This window comes from Rhinatrema bivittatum, chromosome 11 (assembly GCF_901001135.1).
Source record: "Rhinatrema bivittatum chromosome 11, aRhiBiv1.1, whole genome shotgun sequence".
NCBI classification, from domain to species: domain Eukaryota; kingdom Metazoa; phylum Chordata; class Amphibia; order Gymnophiona; family Rhinatrematidae; genus Rhinatrema; species Rhinatrema bivittatum.
Genome location: NC_042625.1, coordinates 66,708,396 through 66,729,937, shown reverse-complemented (window position 1 = coordinate 66,729,937; position 21,542 = coordinate 66,708,396). Strand labels below are relative to the sequence as shown.

Here is a 21,542-nt window from a genome sequence, read left to right as displayed (position 1 = left end):
AACGTGATTAAAACCAGCTTGACTAAACGGATAACTGTAACTGTACTCAACTAACCAAATGCCGAATCCCAGCAAGATTATAGATGCTCTGATCTAGGGATTGGGCGATGGCTTATCCATAATCTCTTGGAATCGATATTCATTTCACGGGCGATTCCTTAGCACCGTTTTTGGGCAGCCGTAGGCAGGATGCTGAGTCCATCTGTCTACATTAAGGAAAATGAAATTATCAGGTAAGTAATTTATCCATTTCCTAGTGTGTAGCCAGATGGACTCAGGATCAATGGGATGTACAAAAGCTATTCCCGATCAGGGTGGGAGTGAGTCTGTGGTCTGGTTAACACAGCTCTTGCAAAGGCTGTTTCCTCTCAGGCCTGAGTGTCCAGGTGATAGAACCAGGAGTAGGTGTATAAGGAGGACTACATTGCTGCTCAGCAGATGTCGACTGTGCCCCGGAGACTTCTGAGCCTTAGTGGAATGAGCTTTAACCTGAAAGGGTATTGACTTTCCTGCCTCCATATAGGCTCCCGTGACTACCTACTTGATCCAGCAAGCTGTGGTAGCCCATGACGCTGGTTTGCATTGCCTCCTCCTACCATGAAGATCAAACAAGCGGTCCGTCTTACGGGACTGGTCCTGAAACTTCCAGATACTGCACTAAAAGCCTACTGACGTTTAAATGGTGGAGGAGGCGGTATTTTTCCGCGTCCTTGTGCCTATGTAGGGATGGCAACGAAATGGACTGATTTAAATGGAACTCCGAGACTACCTTGGGCAAGAATGGGGAGCACTGAGAAGAGAGGATCACCTTGCTGGTGGGTGGAAAGAATCAGTAAATAACGCTTGAAGACATTTTTTAAAACGTAAATGTATTGGGGAGAACTAAACTATTTGGGTATATTATTTAGTGTGTTCGTGTGTTTTATTTTAAATCGGTAGTAAGAAAGTCAGGCAACAAACAGAAGTTTGTGTGTTTTATTTTAAACTTATTTTAAATAGCCTTTTCTGAAGGGATGGGCTCCACCTTAACCATAGTGAACAAGGCTGCTGGCGCTAAACTTTAAAAAGGAGAAAGAGCAGCTTTTAAACTAGAACAAAGGGGAAAAGCAGACAGTCGCTCAGCAGTGCATGGTTCGGAGGGAGGTATCTTCAAAGGATACTAATGAAGCATTAGAGTTAGGGCATCCTAACAGAGAAGTTCCACGAATAATAAAAGTAGTCCAAGAGCTTGTAATTAAAGCTCACAGTGAGTGTGTTTTTGGACAGTGCTACAGTGATAGTTTACATAAAGTGTCAAGGAAGGGACCAGGAGTGCAGCGGTGTTGGCAGAGGTCAAACTTGTTCCAGTGGGCAGAAAAGCATCTGTTAGTGATATCCATTTCCCACATTGCCGGGGTAAAGAACCTCCAGACGCATTTTGGATCTGGTGGAATGGAGAGCTATTGCACATGGCATTCTCCATGATTCGATCCAAGTTGGGGGAACCTCATATGGATCTGATGGCCCTGAATTGGACTGCCAAATGCCTAAGAACATAAGTTGCCATATGGGTTAGAATGAGGGTGTATCATGTCCAGTAACCTATTTCCAACTGTGGACAATCCAGGATACAAATACCTGGCATAAACCCATGCTGCTAATGCCAGTAATAAACAGTGGCTATTCCCTAAGTCAGTTTGATTAATAGCAGTTTATGGATTTTTTTCAGTGAGAAGGGAAATCAGGTCATCAGGTTTGGACACTCTATTGCAAGTATAGCCTTCAGAGGTTCTTCTGGTTGTCTTTCCACCTTGGCCGTTAATAGGGTGTGTCATCTAGAGGATCAAAAGATGATACGGGTTTGTCTCAATGCTCCAGAATGGCCTCTGAAGCCATGGTTGGGCGATCTGGTGAGGCTCAGGTTTTAGGGGCCTCTAAGATCTGACAACATGCAGGGGTTGCTATGTCAGGGTCCAGTGTTTTGTCAACAGCAGGTTTGCTGTTGTCTCATGGTCTGGCTTTTGAAAGGAGAAGGTTAAGGACTGAGGAAGTGGTTTCCACATTGTTTCAGGCTAGAAAAGGCTAGAAACTTCTTTGGCTCATGTCTGGATTTAGGTTTTTCAGATGTGGCGTAAGGAGATGAGTCTTACCATTAAAAGCATCAATCTCATACAAAACTTGTTCTGAATTCTCTCAAGGTGCATGTTACAGCACTGCCATATTTTAGAGGAAAAATGCAAAGGAGTTCTTTGGCAGCTTATTCAGATGTGGTTAGATTCCTGAAGGGAATTAAGTATTTATGGCCTTCAGTTAGGAGAGAGGTTCTGTCTTGGAATCTCAGTCTAGTGATGAAAGCTTGGCTTCTGTGTCTTTGAACCCATTCGAGAGGCTTTACTGAAGAATTTTATTTTGAAGACAGTATTTCTGGTAGTGGTTTGTTCAACTCAGCATATCTCTAAGATACAGGCATTGTGGGGTAGCGATCCTTTTCTGAGATTTTCAGCAGATGGGGTGTTGATTCTAAAAGGTGATATCCCTTTTCAGTTGGACCAAACGGTGGCGTTACTGGCCTTTAGGAGGTCAAGTTCTAGCAATAGGTCTGTGTAGTTCCACATTTTGAACATGCACTGTATACTGTTGAGGTATTTTAAAAGTGACAGATTCCTTTTGGAAATCAGATAATCTCTTCATGCTATTTAGCGGACACAATAAAGGAGAGAAGGCTATGATTTGTAAGGTTGATTAGGGAAGCTATTGCTTCTGCCTATATTTGCAGAGGGATAGCAGTTCTTGAGCGACATAGGGCTCAGTCCACCAGGCCCCAGGCAACATCTTGGGCTGAGTATCAGTTTGTGTTGCCCCAGGAAGTTTGTAGGATGGCAACTTGGTCTTCATTGCATTCTTTTCCCAGACATAATCGTCTGAATCTGTAGACTCATGATACAGCTTCTTTTGGGGTGAGTGTTTTGAGAGCAGGTCTCCCAGATTAGGGTTGGCTTAGATACATCCTTTGCTTTTGGACTTGTCTGGTAAGGATGGTCAGGAAGGAAAACTTGTTTTCTTACCTGCTCATTTTCTTTCCTTTCCAGACCAGTCCCAGGTTTCTGCTCATCTGTGTGTGTATTCTTTGCAGAGTATCCATGTTTTGTTGTATTTTGGTGTCTGGCCCATTTGGTGTGGGGGGTGAGAGTTTGAGGATTCACATAATGTTTTTCTTTAGTTTCTTAATTTCTCTGCAGTGGGGGGATTGATTTGGGAGCTAAATAGCAAAAGGGTACAGGTGGCACAGTTCCTTATGTAGGCTGTTTCCAACAAAGCTTTCATTCTGTCTCCATCTGCTGGTAGAGTAGAAAAAACTATGCATCTGGACTGATCTGGTAGGACTCAAGGAAAGAAAATTAGGTAAGAGAACTAAATGTTTCCTTTGTTTTAACAGAAGATTGGATGCTTAGTGTTCAATGCTGTCTCTAATTTTGGAAAGGCTTCGTGTGCAAAAATGTTTCTCTTGTGCAATATTTTATAAAACTGAGTTTAAATTTGTGCACTATGAGCCAGTATAATTCCAATAATAGGATTTCTTGTGCGCACTGTGTTTTGCTGTGTGTGGAGTTCATTAGCTGTGTGCACAATTTAAAAGGAACAGTGCTAGTGGTCTGTGAATATTTATTCCAATTTTTAGGTTCCTCAATTTAGGATCATGGTATTGGACTAAAGTATCCAAGACTTGGAAAATTTGGTCCAAAGTATTTCAGTTTTGGTGTAGCAAAGCAGATTTTGATGTCATCAGGCATTGTGAAAGCCTCCCTCACCATTGTTCTGAGACTCTTCTGCTATACAAATGAGTTCACTATAGGTTATGTTGCCATGTTTACATTTGGTTCTGTGATGCTTGGTTGTGTTGGCAGTGGATGGTAAGGTCCAGAGTCATCAGTGAGAAGCAGGATTCCTGCTGGGATATGGTGTCGGATATGGTGAATGATATCAACCAGCTGCTGGATTCTGACAACGATGGCATCCGCACCCACGCCATCAAGTTCATGGAGAGCCTGATCATTACGCTGTCCCCTCGTATGCCTGACTCGGACGTGCCGAAACGCCAAGAGAATGACATAAGCTTAGACCGCGTCCCCAGAGATCACCCCTATATCAAATATGGTATGTATTGACTAAGTGTCCCAGCATAGCATTAGGGAACACACGTTCCTCTAAGCCAGTACAGATACAATGGCTCAGCATGGTAGAGAACTCTTCCCTTTTGAGCCAGTACTGATCCAATAATTTGGTATGTGTTAAGAGACATTCTTCTTAGCAGGTACTGACCGAATGTCCTATCATGGTGTTAGGGAATGTTCTTCCTTCTGAGCCAGCACTGACCCATTGTTCTAGTATGGTATTGGAAGGCATTCTACTCTTTGGCCCAGCATTTTTTTACAAGAGAAGTTTGCTCACAGCACTCTTTCAACAAAAGGCCCCAATTATATACCACCTTTTGCCTCACTTCACGTATGTGTTACCTGGCCCGTCTAATTTCTTCCATACAAAGCCAAAAGTCCATGCTGTCCTGTGCTTTATACTGTTTTACAGACATCCTGTGTGAGTACGGCAAGGCTGCTCTGGAACAGCTACTGAAGTTCATGGTTCACCCTGCCATCTCCAGCATCAATCTTACAGCAGCGCTGGGGTCCCTGGCGACCATCGCACGGCAGAGACCCATGTTTATGTCTGAGGTTATCCAGGCCTATGAGACACTGCATGGTATGTAGGGCACCTGTAATTGCGTTTATGACAGCCAGAATTGATTCCTGATTTTCTGTGTCTTGTAAGGATTATGGTGACCTTGATGGCTGGCTTCTGGAATTGTGTATCCTATATAAAAAATGAAAGAAATCTGGGCCTGTGCCCAAAATAGCATCATACATAATTCAGAGGCAATGATGGCATATTCATAGTTGATCATTGGTGCTTCAGTACAAAATTTACTTGGTACTGGGATACTGCTGTATCTTCTCTGTCAGAGGCTTGACAACCTTGCTGCAACATGTAGTGCAGCCCAGCCAATGACTAGTCTGAGAGATACATTGATATGTATACATATGCTTTAGTCTAATTTACGTTGAATGAAAGGATGGATCGGTAAAAATGGACTTTTATTGGAACTTGCCCGACTCTGGCCGAGTTTCGCTCTGCCGAGCTGCCTCAGGGGCTTGTTGAGCCAGAAACTTGAAGCAATTCTTTGTTGAACTTGCACCGGTCACATACTGCTCTGACAAACACTGCAAAAGTTTGTCAGAGCAGTATGTGACCGGTGCAAGTTCAACAAAGAATTGCTTCAATACTGTTCACACAAGTGATTGATGAATTACAAGTGACAAGCCCGGATTCGGTGTGTTCACTCATATTCCTTCATCCTAGGAAATCAGCACAAGTATATAGAGCCAAGTTTCTGGCTCAACAAGCCCCTGAGGCAGCTCGGCAGAGCGAAACTCGGCCAGAGTCGGGCAAGTTCCAATAAAAGTCCATTTTTACCGATCCATCCTTTCATTCTTCTGTTGTTCGTCACATTGGATCGGTTACCGGTTTGCTTCCTTGCTTCCTTGGACCGTCTAATTTACGTTGGCATAATACAGAGGTCTGCAACTCTGCTCCTCAAGTGCTACAAGCCAATCAGGTTTTCAGGATAGCCACAATGAATATGCAGAAGAGATGTTTGCATGCAGTGGAGGTAGTGCAAGCAAATACATCTCATGAATATTCAATGTGGTTAACTTGAAAACCCGACTGGCTTATAGCACTCGAGGATAAGAGTTGCCTGCTCCAGAGTAACATGTCTAATCGTTAATAGGTCTAAGATAATTTTGTGAACTTCCAAGTTCTGGCCACTCCAGCAACTTCTTTGCTGTTAATACGTCATAAATTAAATTATGGATGTTCTTCTATATTATCCCCCCAATTCTGTGAAATTCAGACTAGTAATATGTAAATACTTTTCATGTAGAAATCTCTCTCTTTATATTTAGCATCCTTCCTTTTCCTTCAGTCGGTCTGGTAGAAAACAAAAGCTTTGCTGGTAGTTGGGATAGCTAACATTCAGCACTGTAAGGCAGGGGAGCGCCTCTGGAATGCAAGACTTAAGGGAAAAGGATCCTGAGGAACCATTTCCTCCTGAGTTTGATTATAATGCATAAGGCACTTTTAACTAAGAAAAGTGCTGGTTCTGTTAGTAATCTACCGAAGGTGCTCTCCCTGAGGGTCCAGGTGGCCTCTCTCATCCCAAGAAGAGGAAATTGAACGCTGAGCCTGATTGGGGCATGGAGTCAGGTGGTTCGGAGGAAGATTTCCAACAGAGCCTCCTGAAGAGCTTTCTAGGTATTTCCAGGAGGATATCTCTGTTTCTGAGAGGGATGACCCTAAGTTGGTCTGTCTTTTTAAGAGGGACGAATTGAACACTATGCAGTCTCTGATGGAGCTGGGTATTAAGGAAAATAGAATGGAACCAGAGCAGGAAGTAGAGGATCCCATTTACAGGGTTTGTTTCCACAAAGGCCTTTCCTTTTTATCAGACAACTAAGCCTCAGGAATGGGATATGACTGAAGATAGATAGATCCATAAACATCAAATAGGAGCGAGTGCTGCTCTCCACAATCAATGTCCGAATCACCACGGAGAAGCAGAAAAATTAATTCAGTCTCAAAGCATCCAAATTTTTGAATATACAAATGTTTTTATTCATTGAGTCGGCAACTCCATTGCTCAAAAAACACACGTTTCTGAGGTCGAGCACGGACTTTGCCAACGTCGCGAGTCACCCGCAACACTCGATACCAACAACAACAATATCAACAACAACAACAACCTTACAACCCTTGGCAGTAACACCTGCCTCTTCAGGACTAGTGTTCAATTTATCAGCACATAATCTCTCTAGATGGGAGGTATCGGTATTGGAAAAAGGACTATCATTTGTTCCCACTATATTGTATGATGCATTTGAGGTTCAAATTTATCTTTACAAATTTTTCCGTGCTCTTCGTATCAAACATTTTTTTGCAGATTCTCCAGACACTTCTGATATGTCACTAGTTAAGAAAAAATCTAGATGGTCCCCTCCTGGACCGATAGATTCTGTATTATTAGCTTTTGAAAAATTGACTCAAACTGCAGTACAGGGTTTATCTCCAAAACCACCTGTGAAACATTTCAACATCTCAAGGGCAGAAAGACAGGCGATCACCTCCTTAGTTAATGATCCATCTATCATCATAAAGCCTGCAGATAAGGGGGGTGGCATCGTTGTCTTAGATCATGATATGTACACCAATGAGGTTAGACGTCAATTATCTGATACAGAATTCTATCTACCTCTTACATTTGACCCTACTGAAGAGTTACAGGAGATCATTAAAAATGCAGTGGAGGAAGCCTTCTTATCTCACCAAATCACACAACGTGAGGCTTCATTTTTACAGACTGAATTTCCCATCATTCCCACATTTTACATACTACCTAAAGTTCATAAATAATTACAGAATCCACCTGGTCGCCCGATTGTCTCGGGCATCGGGTCGGTTTTAGAACCATTATCACAATTCGTTGATATCTTTCTTAAACCAATGGTATGTAAAGCACGCTCATTTGTCAAGGACACAAATCACTTTATTCAGATTTTGGAAACTTTAAGAGTTCCTCGTGATTCGGGTTGTTTCTTGGTATCCCTAGATATTATCTCACTATACTCAAATATTCCCCAACAGGAAGCTCTGAATTTAATTGAGGATATTTTGGACCAACGTCTGGAACCAGTACGCATCTCCACTTCTTTTCTTCTTACACTTACACGATTGGCTTTAACTCGAAATTATTTCCAATTTCAAACCACCATGTTCCAACAAATCAAGGGGACAGCTATGGGGGCCACTATGGCCCCCAGCCTGGCTTGCCTCTATGTAAGTAAATTTGAGGATGATTTTATCTATACATCATCTTGGGCCCCTTTTATATCTATATGGCTAAGGTATATAGATGACATTTTCCTAGTATGGACAGGCTCTGACATTCAATTCTACATGTTTTATGATTGGTTGAACTCATGTAATAAACATCTGCAATTTAACTATATGATTAATCCTAGATCTATTGCCTTTTTAGATGTTACTGTTTCAGTTGATAATGACAGTTTTAGCACATCCATTTTTCGAAAAACTACAGATAGGAATACATTGTTAAGATTCGATAGTCATCATCCCACTCCCTTAAGATCAAATATTCCAACAGGCCAACTACTCAGGTTAAGACGGATCTGCTCTACCCGCGATGAATTCATTATTGAAGCTAAGCAGACGATAGCTAGGTTTCAGGAACGTGGGTACCCACGTCGAATCCTGCATAGAGCCTTTAAAAGAGCTTTGTATGCTAATCGTGAATATTTATTTTTACCGCAAACTAGATCATCTGATTGTTTCAATTGTGTCCTTCCATTTTCCACTCATATATACCGTGTCACAAATATTATTAAACAGTACTGGCCAATGTTATCTATCCATAAGATTTTTGATGTTCCAATTCGGTTCTCATTCCGTCGGGGGCGTAATCTTAAGGATGTTTTGGTACATTCTCAATTGTTGGAGCTTAATGTAACTGAAGCAACACAAAATTTGGGTCATGGTCCATGCGGACACTGTTCAGTGTGTCCCCTAACGTCCAATTTAACTGTTTTTGAACATCCTGGATCTCATGCTAAATATAGTTTGAATTTTAATTCAACATGTCAAACTAAAGGTGTGATTTATACAATTGTATGTCCATGTGCAAAGCTATACGTGGGCAAGACGTCCCGCCAAATTCGAACTCGTATCATCGAACATCGTTCGAACATAAAAAATAGCAGAGAAACAGCCCCTTTAGTTGCACATTGGACGTCTATGGGACACACTGAATCTGATATTAAATTTTATGTTCTTGATGTAGTTCTGCCACCATCACGAGGGGGTTGCTTTTCTGATATATTAGCACGCAGGGAACAAAAATGGATTTTTAAATTGAATAGTCTTACCCCTGTGGGACTCAACAATGAAATTGAGTGGCAGTATTTTCTCTGACAGATTGCTGCTGTCCCCTGGACGTGCTTAATTTTGATTGGCTGACTGTTACCTAGGTAACTCGTTTTGGATTGGTTAGATTTTTGGCGCCAATTCTGACACTTTAAATATCGAGTAATGCCGGCGTTCTGGGCGCTCCTTGCCGAAAACGCCGTCTAAATCTCTGAAGTTTTAAAGGTAACCTGCTCATGTTCTTGATATACTCAGACTGTTGAAATCTAAAAATTTACTTTTTAAGATTGTTTTTCTTTACTGTATTTTTTGAAGTCCGTTGTTTTTCTACATGTATACACAATATAACTTGTTGTCATTTCAAGGATAGCTCCCTGCAGAATTTAAGGTTTGATCTGTGTGTCATTTCAAGGATAGCTCCCTGTAGAATTCAAGGTTTGATCTGTGTGTCTGAGTGGGTGCCTCTTAATTTAATTTAAGTTAAACTCCGTTTGAATTTTTCTACTATTTTATATAAGCACTGTTTGTTTCTTTCTCGCGGGTATAAATTACAAAGGCTATTACCAGTGTTATATTAATAATATAGGATCCTTGTTGTTGTCAGTCTCTAATTTAAATACTCTTAATAGTTTTTTCTTTTTAATTTTAGTTTGAATACCATAAAGAATTCACTGTTCCCCCCCGACGCAGCCGCGTTTGGCGAAACACGGGTCCGTGTCGGGGGACCCGGTGTTGAGTAAATTCTGTATTTTTTGAGCAATGGAGTTGCCGACTCAATGAATAAAAACATTTGTATATTCAAAAATTTGGATGCTTTGAGACTGAATTAATTTTTCTGCTTCTCCGTGGTGAAGATAGATAGAGCCATGTCGAAGTTGTATCCCCTTCCGGAAGAAGCCTTGGAATTGTCAGAAGTGCCCAAGGTGGATGCCTTGGTGTTTGCAGTAACTAAAAAAAAACCAAAAAAAAACCCCCACTATTTCAGTAGAAGGCTGGGCTGCTCTCATACAGAAGATGGAAATCAATCTCCAGAGGATTTTTGAGGTTTCGGCTTTGGCGCTCAGAGTGGCTGTTGGCAGCTGTGTTATGGTATGAGCTTGTTTATGCTGGGTGCAGCAGATTCTGGTGCCAGACTTTTTGAGGAGGCATGTTCAGAGAAGGACGTGGAGCATCTAGAAGCAGGTTTAGCTTTCATTGCAGATGTCTTGTATTATTTGTTCCACATAGTGGCCAGGGATATGGTGTAGGCTAGGTATCTGCTCTGTTTGTACAATTGGGCATCAAATGTGTGGTCCAAGTCGCTGCTTAGTAACTTCTCTTTTTGAGGATGATTGCTGTTTGGAGAGCATCTGGAGAAACTGGTCAAACACTGGAGGAATCTAAGTTTCATAGGTTGCTAGAGGATAAGCCTAAGGGAGGATAGACTATCACCCTGGGAAGGGTGATTCTTTGTTGCAGCATGTGTTATGTGGTAAATCTCGGCCTTTTCTTTGGGGGGGGGGTGCGTGACACAAACATGTGGGAGACAGCAGAGTGCTCACTGAAATTCAGGCTATCTACGCTCAATCAGCCCACTATTATTGAGAGTGGACCAAGATAGCAGATCATTGGGTTCTGCCCATTGTGAGATTTCGTTATGCCTTAATTTTGCTCATCCAGTAGTTGAGGCCTTCATGTTCCTTCCATGTGCTTCTCCGGTAAAAAGGGAAGCAGTAAGATCCACATTAAATCATCTTTTCCTTTAGGCTGTGGTAGTTCTAGTCCCAGAGGAAGAAAGAGGTCTATGTTGCTACTCCATATACCTGTGATGCCCAAGAAGGAGGGCACATTTCAGCCCATTATGGATCTCGAGTGAATATGTCCTTGTGTGTACCTCATTTTCACATGGAGACTCTCCATTCGGTGGTTGCGTGGACAGAAAAGGAGAATGTCTGCTATTTCTGTATCATTCAGAGGCTTACCTGCACATTACTATTCCAAGAGATCAGTGGTACTTCATTAGCTGTTCTTGAGGAGGAGAGGTGGCATTTTCCAGTTTCAAGCTCTTCCTTTTGTACTGGCAGTAGTTCTTCACATGTTTTACAAGGTGATGGTGTGGTTGTGGCAGTAGCTCTTCAAAGAGAAGGAATCATGGTGCAGCCTTACTTGGACGATTGGGTAATTTGTGCAAAGTCCATGTTAGAGTGTCTCTGTTGCAGATTCTAGGCTGGGTGGTCAATTTTGCCAAGAGCAAACTGGATCCATCTCAGAGCCCGGAGTACCTCAGATGTCTGGTTCGTCGCAAGAATAGGAAAGGTGGTGCTTATATAGCTGAAAGAAAACTAAAACTTCAAGGTCAGGTTCATCAGATTTTGCAGGCTCCCAGGGTCTAGGATTATCTTCAGGAGTCCATGCTAGATCTGATTCCTTTGGTGGCTGTTTGTGAGGTCACTGCAGGAGACTTTTTTTTTCATGATGGAATCCTCAGTCACAGGATTTCAAGATCATATTGCCCCTTCTGGAGGAGGCCATATAGAGACTTTCCTGGTGGCTCTCACAAGACAACTTATCCAGATTGGACAACAGTGACCATAGATGCCAGATTGAGCAGTTGGGGAGCTATCTGTCAAGGCAGATGGCACAGGGTTGGTTGACTGTTAGAAGTTTCCTGGATGATCAGTCATTTGGAGTTGTAGGCGCTCAGTCTTGCTGTTCTTTTTGCCTCTGTTCAGTGGCGAGGTGGTAAAAGTGCTGTTAGACAATGCTGTGGCATATGTAAACAAGCAGGGAGGAACCAGGACCACAGTGGTTTCCTTGGAAGTGGAAATTTTACTCTGGTGGGCGGAGCAGCATTTCTGAGCACTTTCAGCTTCTCATTTTGTTGGGGTAGAGAATGTGCAGGTGGATTTTATGAGCAGACACAGACTGGACCCCGGAGAGTGGGACTGTCTGAGGAAGCATTTGCTGTCATCAAGCCCAGATGGGGGAACTCCTCTGGATTTGATGGTTCTGAGGTTTTCATTCTCAAGCAAGAAGCTGGATTGGAGGGCCTGGATGCCCTGTCTCAACCTTGGTCTCAGGAAATTCTACTGTATGTGTTTCCCCTTTTGGCCTCTGATGGGAAGGATGATAAGGCACATAGAAAGGCATTAGACTTGTGGTTCTATAGTGGCTCAGAAGGCCATGATTTGCAGATTTCATAAATCTCAATATAGACTGGCCCTTACAGCTCATTCATGTTCTGGTCTTCTGCATCAGAATCCAGTTTTCTTGGATCAGGCAGATGACTTTTGTCTCGCAGCTTGGCTCTTGAGAGAAGATGGTTGAGAGTTAAAGGCTATTCAGAGGAAGTGGTTGCTTCAAGCCAGGAAATCCTCGACTTCCTTGGCATATGTTCGGGTAAGGAAGGTGTTCGATACCTGGTGTCAGGCTTGTCTCCATTCCAAGCTTTGGTTTCTGCGATCCTTTCTTACAAACAGGTTTGCAAAGCGTTTGGCCCTGAATTCTCTTAAGGTACAAGTAGCTGCTTTTGTCTTGTTAGAGGTAAAGTGTGGAGATCTTCATTAGCTTCACACCCAGATGTGCTCTGATTTTTAAAGGGGATGAAGCATTTGCAGCTACCGATTAGATGGTTGTTCCCACCGTGGAATCCTTTCAGCTTTTAAGGTGAATGTCTTTGAAGGACCTAACTTGGGAAAACGGTGTTTTTGGTGCCTATCTGTTTGGCAAGACACATTTCTGAATTACAGGCATTGTCATGCAGAGAGGGACAGCGTCACTGTTAAGATGGTTCCATCCTTTATACTCAAGGTGGTTTCTTCATTTCATCTAGGTCAGGTTTATAGAGATGCCAGCTTTTAGAAACTTAGGTTCTGGCTCTTCCATTTAGTCTCAGGTGCGCCATGTTCTGAATGATAGAATCTTTCTGCAATATTTGAAGGTTACAAATGAATTTTGGAGGTCAGACCAAAATTTGTTAAGTGAGCTCAACAAAGGACAGAAGGCATCTAAGACTTCTATCAAAGGTGGATTAAGTTGACAATTGTGTTGTCCTATATTTGCAAAGGCTTAGTGCCTTAAAGTTCATTCCACTAGAGCTCCAGCAGCTTTTTTGGCGGAGTATCAGTTGGTGTTGCCTCAGGATATTTGTGGAGCAGCAATTTGGTCATTTTTTGCACACTGTCTTCATGCATTACAGATTGGATGTTTGTATTCTGGTTGCCCCTGCCTTTGGGGCAGGAGTGTTGCAGGCAGATCTTTTGGATTCCCTACCAGTTTTGGGTGGCTTGGGTAGATCCCATCTGTCTGGACGGTAAGGAAGGAAAAATTGGATCTTACTTGCTACTTTCTTTCCTTGAGCCCTACCAGACCAAGCCAGAGTCCGACCCTATTTAAACTGAAGACTATTCTTTTGTGTGTCTATATGGTTTTCAGAATTTGAATGTTTTCAGTAGACTATTTGCATCTCCTTGATGGTGCACAAAATGGGGGATTTGGTTTAGCTTTTTTACAGGTTTACTGAGACTGCAAGCACAGCAACTTAAGTATGGTAAAGGTGGGTTTTTTTTTTTTTGTTGCTCTGTCTCATCTGCTAGTAGGGGAGAAAAACCCATCTGTCTGAACTGATGTGGCAGGACTCAAGGAAAGAAAGTAAGGTAAGAGTCAGTGTTTCCATAGATCTCTCTTCTCCATGTACTGGCCTCTCTATTGATTGCTCCCACTATGGATATTACCATAAATATTTGGCATCTGTGTGAAAAGCACATTTCAGTAGGAGGTTTCACATCCATGTGGTCACCCTGGTAAGCAAGGAATGGCAGTATGTTTGTTTTTCTTTGAGTTGTGTTGGTGATTAAATGGTGTATTTTACCCTTTTGTGTTTCCAGCGAACTTGCCCCCAACACTGGCCAAGTCGCAGGTGAGCAGTGTGAGGAAGAATCTGAAGCTGCACTTGTTGAGTGTGCTGAAGCACCCATCCTCCGTGGAGTTTCACACCCAGATTACCACCCTTCTGCTGGACTTGGGCACACAGCAGCAGGAGATTGCACGCAACATGCCCAATCTGAAGGAGCCACGCAAGCGTCCACGGGATGATACTGAGCAGGGACTGAAAAAGATCAAGATGGGTAAGAGTAAAAGTTGCAGGATTGTTAGTACAGGTCCAGAGAGGAGGGGGCACTGTTAAACTTAAGTTATTGAGAAAGTAAAAGGGCAGAACAGTCTGCTGTAAAAGTACATAAGATTCGCCATACTGGGTCAGACCAATGGTCCATCAAGCCCAGTATCCTGTTCCAACAGTGGCCAATCCAGGTCATAAGTACCCCACCTTTTGGCAGAATCCCAAAGGGTGGGTAGATTCCATGCTGCTTATCCCAGGGATAAGAAGTGGATTTCTGCAACTCCACCTTATGGACTTTTCCTCCAGGAACTTGTCCAAACCCTTTTTTTTTTTTAAATGCAGCTACAATAACATCTTTCACCACATCCTCTGGCAATGAATTCCAGAGTTTGTGTTGAGAAAAAAAATATTTTCTGTGATTAGTTTTAAATGTCATCTAGTAACTTCATTGTTTCCCCTAGTCTTTGTATGTTCCACTCCACTCATTATTTTATAGACCTCTATCATATCTCTCCTCAGTCATGTTAGCTGCTGGAATTGCTGATAGTCTTGTGTTGACAATATAGAGCAGTACTGGAGGGCTCTGCACCACTGGAGGTGGTTTTCTTCCAGTGCTGAAACTTCAGAGCTTTGCTGGCGGCAACATCTTTCTTGTGCTGACACTCAGAGGTTTGATGGCATTGCCCTATTACCCCTATTTAACACAGCCTGATTCCCCCCACTCGCCCAATCTTGTCCTGCTTTCTGCAGACACCCCTCTTGTGGAAGATGATGAAGATAAAGATCTGGAGGCCATGCCAGCAGTGTCTGCTAAATCATCTGCCCAAAGTGCCCAGACTGACATGGATATCACAGCTGAATTCCTGCAACCACTGCTGACACCAGAGAATGTGGCCAACCTGGTGAGTGCTGCTTCCATATGAGATTTGGAAAGGGACATGCTATATTCCTCATCGACTCACTAGAATGGTCAAGAATGTTTGTATTTAGCCTCCCTGCCAGCAGATGGAGACAGAACTGATTTGCTGATGTCACTCCACTGTGAAGCCTTCAGTATTTCTTCATCTCCAGAATATGGAGACAAATCACTCCTGGGAAGATTTTGGCCACTGAAATTGCCTCTCAGTTGAGTAGGGTCGAGCAGTGGGGGTGGGGTGGGGCTGGTGGCCCTTTTCTAGCTTGGTTTTCCTTGGAGGAAGGCGATCTAAAAGCCAGTGGTGCTGACTCCCTTTTTCCCCCTCCTCTCCTGTTGGCTATTGAAATCATCTTTTCAGAGAATTTCAAGTCTTTGGTGGGGATGAAGAGAGCCAGTTGCATGACTGGGTCCCCTCCTCCTTCAGGGAAGTATTTACTTTCTTCCTACTTGGGGTGCATACAATAAAGTTTGAAGGAGACTGTTGGTGCACTATTTAGAGACTGAAAGAGCAGTCAGAACCTTTCTTCCTATTGATGAAGAGGGTGGTAAGCCGCAAGAACTGCCTTGCTTGGCTGATTAGAATGTCTGCTCCCGCACGAATGGTCCCTAAATCAGTAGATTGCGGATCGGATCTTCCGCCTTCGGGGAACCCTGGACATGGACCTGTTCGCATCCCTGTGCAACAAGAGAGTGCACTGATTCTACTCCCTGTTCAGGATGGACGGCAGGCCAGCCTCTGATGCCTTCGCTTGCCATTGGAGCACTGGCCTCCTATATGTGTACCCACTGCTTCCGCTGGTATCGAAGACCCTTCTGAAGCTCCAGCAGGATCAAGGGACCATGATCCTGATCGTATCGTATTGGCCGCAGCGGATCTGGTTCCCACTTCTGCAGGATCTGTGCTCTTGGGCCCCGATATCTCTGGGGACCTCTCCGGACCTGATCACACAGGATCAAGGCAGGCTATGCTATGCCATCCCAACTTCCGATCCTTGGCTCTCTTGGCTTGGATGTTGACCGGATGATCCTGCAGAACCGGGGCCTCTCGGACAAGGTTCAGGTTCAAGTAGAATCCAGAAAACCTTCCACTAGGAAATCTTACAATCTCAAGTGGAAGAGGTTCTCATGCTGGTGTGAGACACAGTTTGGATCAGTTCTCCTGTCCCATCTTGAAACTTCTGGACTACCTGGTACACCTCTCCAAGGCTGGCTTGAAGACTACCTCCGTGAGGGTCTACCTCAGTGCTATTGGGGCTTATCACAGGAAAAAGATGGCTTGCCCATCTCCATGCTGCCTCTCTTGGGTCGCTTCATGCGGGGACTGCTCCAACTCAAGCCATGGATCTGTCCTCCGGCGGTCTCCTGGGACCTCAGCGTGGTTTTAGCCCACCTAATGAGGGTCCCATTTGAGTCCCTGCATCTGGACTGGTTTGGCTGGATTCAAGGAAAGAAATTTCAAGTATGAACACATTTCTCCTTCCTGTGGCTATTTGTTCAGCTTGAGTTACAAGCCTTGTCATGTAGTGAGCCTTTTCTGAAATTCTTAGATGCTGGGGTTTCCATTCATTCAGTCCCTTCATTTTTGCCTAAGATGGTTTTTCAGTTTCATTTGAATCAGTCTCTGGAACTGCTGCTGTTCAAGAGAAAAAGAAGTTAAGAATCTTCATTTTTTTTTATTAAGAGAACCTTGCTCACATATTTTAAAGTGCCTATTCCTTTAGAAGATCTGATCATTTGTTAGTTTTCTTCAGTGGTCAGAGGAAAGGGGATGCAACGTACAAGGCCACCATAACCAGGTAGATCAAGGAGGCTATTACTAAGGGGTTATCAGTTTTTGAGAGTCTAAGGATTCTACAAGGAGATAGGTGACTTCATGGGCTGAGCAACATTTGCTATCGCCAGAGGAGGTATGCTGGGTGGTCATGTGGGCATCTATACATACCTTCTTCAAACATTATCAGTTAGATGTGTAGGCAGGGAGGTAACCTCTTTTGGGGCAAATGTGCTGAGGGGTAGGTGTGTTGGGCTCCCTTCTAGATTAGAGGGCTTAGGTACATCCTGTGTGTTTTGGACTGTTCTGGTGGGATGATGGGGAAGCAAAAATTAGGTTTCTTACCTGATAATTTTCTTTCCTTGAGTTTAACCAGTCCAGGATTTTGCCCAATTTGATCTAACAATCTGCTGTACAATTTTTTCTTCAAAGTATTAAGAGATAATAGTTAAGGACTTCATTAGTTGAAGGATCCATTTTGTGATTCCTCTGCTCATAAGAGGAAAAATTGGGTATGTGTTGCTTTGATACTGTTATACTGAAGTGCTGCAGGCTTTACAGTGCCCTATGTAGGGTGTTGTCAGCAAGTCCATTGTTTTTTCTCTCCGTCTGCTAGCAGGGGGGCTAAACCCATGCATTCTGGACTAGTTTGGTTAAAGACAAGGAAGAAAACTATCAAGTAAGAAACCTAATTTTTCCTTAGTTAGCTAAGGCAGCAGAGTCAGAAGGGAGAGATTTATGAGGCTCATAACCTAATGATACAAGCTTTTGGAGCCTGTGGAAGGGGATCAAAGTGCTCGGGAAAGCTTGTGTTATATCTCTACCCAGAGACTTGGATATTTCTTTTAAAGAGTTAATTCTTAGTATTTGCGACCTCCCCTTATTGTCCTAGTATTCATTTTCTGGTGAGTCTTGTGACCTCTGGTTACATCTTAGCACTAGAGGCTGACTAAAGGAAGCCCATTATAAAGTGGAGTGGTCCAGTAACTTGGAGGCTGGTGCTGGGGCATAGAAGGGACTGTCTTTATGGGCAGGAGTACCCTGGAAATGGTACCCTTGGTTTTGGCAATAAGGGAGTGATGATATGGTGACATGAGTGCTGGGGTCAGAAATACTCTCTCATGAGCAGGGCAGAAGCTGGATGGGTCTTCTGCCTAGCCAGTCCCCTTCCCTGCATGTTGAGCTCTTAGGTTCTGGGGGCCAGTAGGACTTAGCTGGACAGGTCGGATAAACTGGTCAAAGCAGGGCAGATACAGGCTGGAGGTTGTGGGTAGAGTCTGACTGGAAAAGGTAGAGAGTTGATAACTGGATGCTGGGAAAGGTGAGGAGTGGTGAGGAGTGGTGGCGTGGATACTAGGACAGGCAAGGAGCAGTGGCATGGATGCTGGAACAGACAAGACCAGGACTTAGACAAAGATGACAAAGAGCAGAGAACACAAAAGTCCGAAGGAAGCAAGGCTAGAGGCCTGAAAGCCACTAAGCAAGGTAATGCCCGAGTAGGTCACAGAGCCAGAAGGCCTGGAAGCCACAAGGCAAGGTAAGGCCTAGAGAAGGCTGCAAGGCAAAGAGCAAGGCCCAGAGGCCGCAAGACAGATAGCAAGGTAAGAAAGGCCAGATCAGCGAGCCAAGAGTGACTTCATGAAACTGTGTCTAGGTTCTGGCAAGGCAGAATTAAATGGGGCTAGAGCTTGGGTGTGGTGCAGACAGCAAGGCAGAGCTTGGCAAGGCTAGAGGTGGCCAGTGAGTAGATGGCTTGGGTAGCTCAGAATAGAGCTCACTGAAGACTTCTGCTGGTGTAGAGGTATCGCAGCAGGCTGGATCAGGGCATGGTGAGACTGCACGGCAGGCAAAACCATGACATGTGGTCCAGTGGTGTCGTTGCAGGCATATAATATGGAGGCAGTAGGTGGACATCAGTTTCTCTTTGCTGCCCACCCTGATCACAGGACTGATCAAGTAGTGGGGGAGTTGAGACTGTATTTCCCTGCTGTTCTGATGATTCTAATTGCATTTGTTTCATCTCATACCAGGTCTTGATTAGTATGGTGTACCTTCCAGAAACTATGCCTGCCTCCTTCCAGGCCACCTACACCCCAGTGGAATCAGCTGGCACTGAAGTACAGATCAAACACCTTGCCAGGCTCATGGCTACCCAGATGACCTCTGCTGGGATTGGACCAGGTGTGCTTTTATTTCATTTTAAACCATTTTTTAATTGTTTTCTAGAAACTTTTATGTAAATGTACTTGATATACACAAACAGCATATTACAAAACTAGAAAATCATATCCTAAGTGGCTTAAAAAATGCTTATATTGACAGTGTTCATACAACTTTAATTTTTATTTATAAATCCCCCCTCAGCAGCATTATCTGACAAGCTATGCTTTATTTAAAATTATCAATAAAAGTTTACTTCAGCACAGTGCATGGACTGTGGTGCCAGCACCTATGTCACATCTCCATCTGTGTCCTTTTTGGACAACTGTAACCCTGCCTCCTTAAATCTGATTCACTTTACCAGTCTGAACACCTTGACCTACGTGGCCTTGTAGCCCCTGACATTTAAAGATCCGTTTGTTGGCAGAAGACATAACTAGGATGACTGACCGCAATTCATATTCATAATTGCAGTAGCCATTGTGAAAGCCCTCTGTGGCTAGCTCTCGTTTGGCTTTGCTCTTCCATAGGATAGGATGACAGCAAAAATGAAAAGACCATTTGGCAGTTAAGACTATCTCATCCACAGGCCACTGCAATAAGGTGTGACCAGCTGAGCGCATGGTTTTACTTGAGGTTGAGCGTGCATTTTATGCGTGTCATAATAACCACCGATGCAGCAAAGAGATTAATTGCGCCTAAAATGTGCGTCGTAACAAGCACCTTCCGGATAGTGCACGCACATGTAAGTGAAGACATAAACTATTACTGTCCGATGCAGGGTGCCCAACAGACTTTTTTTTTTTTAAATTCCAGCTCTGGAGGTGGAGGAAAGTTTACTCACAGTCAAGAGCTCATAAAACAACATTAAAAAAATTGGTCCTCTGTTGCGATAAATGTGTCCTCCTTAGTATCATCCTGGCATACCAGTATTGTATAAACTTATGATAGGAACATAGAAATGCTTCTTGCCACTGTTAATTCCCTTCCAGGGAATAAACATATTTTACAGCAAATAATTCAATTTAGGTTTAATCTAACCTGATTCTAGAAAATAGACTGAATTTACTGCTTCTTGGTTTTTCTGATCAAGTCAGTGTATTTTTTTTTACACTTTGTTTTTCTTGTAACTAATTTAATAAGTGCTTCAAGAGCCATTACTTGGTGTGTTAAAACATTTGAGGTACTTTTTATGTGGAGTGCGAATTTCACAAAATACTGTAGCCAGGTGCTAGTGCATGTTCTAATAAGCAACCTTTGAGAGGCAGTTAGATTTCTTAAAATAAACAGCAAAAGCGAGATGAGAATGGTCTGCTGTTTGTTAGATAGAAACAGATTCTCATGTACTCCTTCATATGTTGGAAAGAGAATGTCATCCAATAGCAAAAACTACACTACTCCCTCAAAGGCGTCCTGCCCAAGACAAAAGGAACTTTCTGGAACCTGGCAGCTCCTATGTGGTTGAAGGGCGTTTTCATTTTACCTGTCTATCAAGGTCCATGAATTTGATTCTGGGCTGCTTTTAAAAATGTTTTAGCAAAGCTGAAGGATTTCTAATGTATAGCATGAGGAAAAGGTAACTGCTGACTTAAGGGCCTGATTTACTATGGTTTTGTTTCCCTGCACTCTTTATACAGTCTGCAGGCTCACAGCACCATATGAGAGTGAAAGCATGGTTTTCAGAATGTGTTTTCCAACACCGTAACATAACCGAAAAGCAGCACACTTTTGTTATGAATGCGCAATTTAGATGCCAGATACAATAAACTCCTTTGAGAGTCCGAGATGCACATTTCTCCCTCAGTGCACCCATTTTTATGCCGCGCACAGTGGACATGGCTGCGCATGCATTAGGAAAACGGCACTCAGTTGCAGCACACATTTTCTGCACACACTTTATTGCAGCTGCCTGCCAGTGCTAAATGTTTCTAGTGTAAAACTAGCTTCCAGCTGCTCACCACGAGGTCTCATACTGTTACGCTCAGCAACCTTTAGGGTTGTTCCATATGGCAGTAGATTCTTATCATTATTAATGGATAGCTGGGGGTACAAAGTTCAGATGCTGGGCTGTGTATTGTTGTTAATACTGAGGATTAACATTATAAAAGGAATGTTAATGTACATGGACACAAATACAAAAAAAATTAGAAAAAAACATAATTAACAAAATTTGGATGTTCACTAGAGTCAGAACTTCTAGAAATGAGGAACTACTTGGGGCACGAGTTGGCTGTTGCAGTGGAGCTATATTACTAGATCAAGGAGGGGCGTGTGGGGAGGAGGAGAGGAAAGGGAGGCAGCTTGTATGTGGGAGTTCCTGGAGGGAGGGGGGAGGGGGGAGGAAAGGGCAAGGATGTGCTTGGAACTGGGAGAGGAAAAGAGGGAAGACTATACTGGGGGGGGGGGGGGGAGATAGGGAAGTAAAGTATGGAGAATGCTGGAAAAGGAATAGTGCAAAGGACAGAAAAAAGTAAAAAAAACAAACAAACAAAAAAAACTAAAAAACAAATTAGACAAAGGGAAAAAAGCTCCTCAGTATTTTTCCACTCTTGGGTCACTGAGAAGTGAAT

The 21,542-nt window shown here is 43.3% G+C and overlaps 1 protein-coding gene across 4 annotated transcripts in view; it reads left to right on the top strand.

Annotated features, from left to right (window-relative positions):
* The window catches only part of SYMPK (symplekin), a 169,067-nt gene that overhangs the window by 34,262 nt on the left and 113,263 nt on the right, over nt 1-21,542 (top strand). For all 4 annotated transcript variants that reach the window (XM_029619579.1, XM_029619576.1, XM_029619577.1 and 1 more), the window contains exons 7-11: nt 3,885-4,134; nt 4,564-4,734; nt 13,893-14,132; nt 14,876-15,027; nt 18,843-18,993. In XM_029619579.1, the coding sequence (XP_029475439.1) occupies nt 3,885-4,134; nt 4,564-4,734; nt 13,893-14,132; nt 14,876-15,027; nt 18,843-18,993 (964 nt within the window). The remainder of the gene's footprint in view (nt 1-3,884; nt 4,135-4,563; nt 4,735-13,892; nt 14,133-14,875; nt 15,028-18,842; nt 18,994-21,542) is intronic.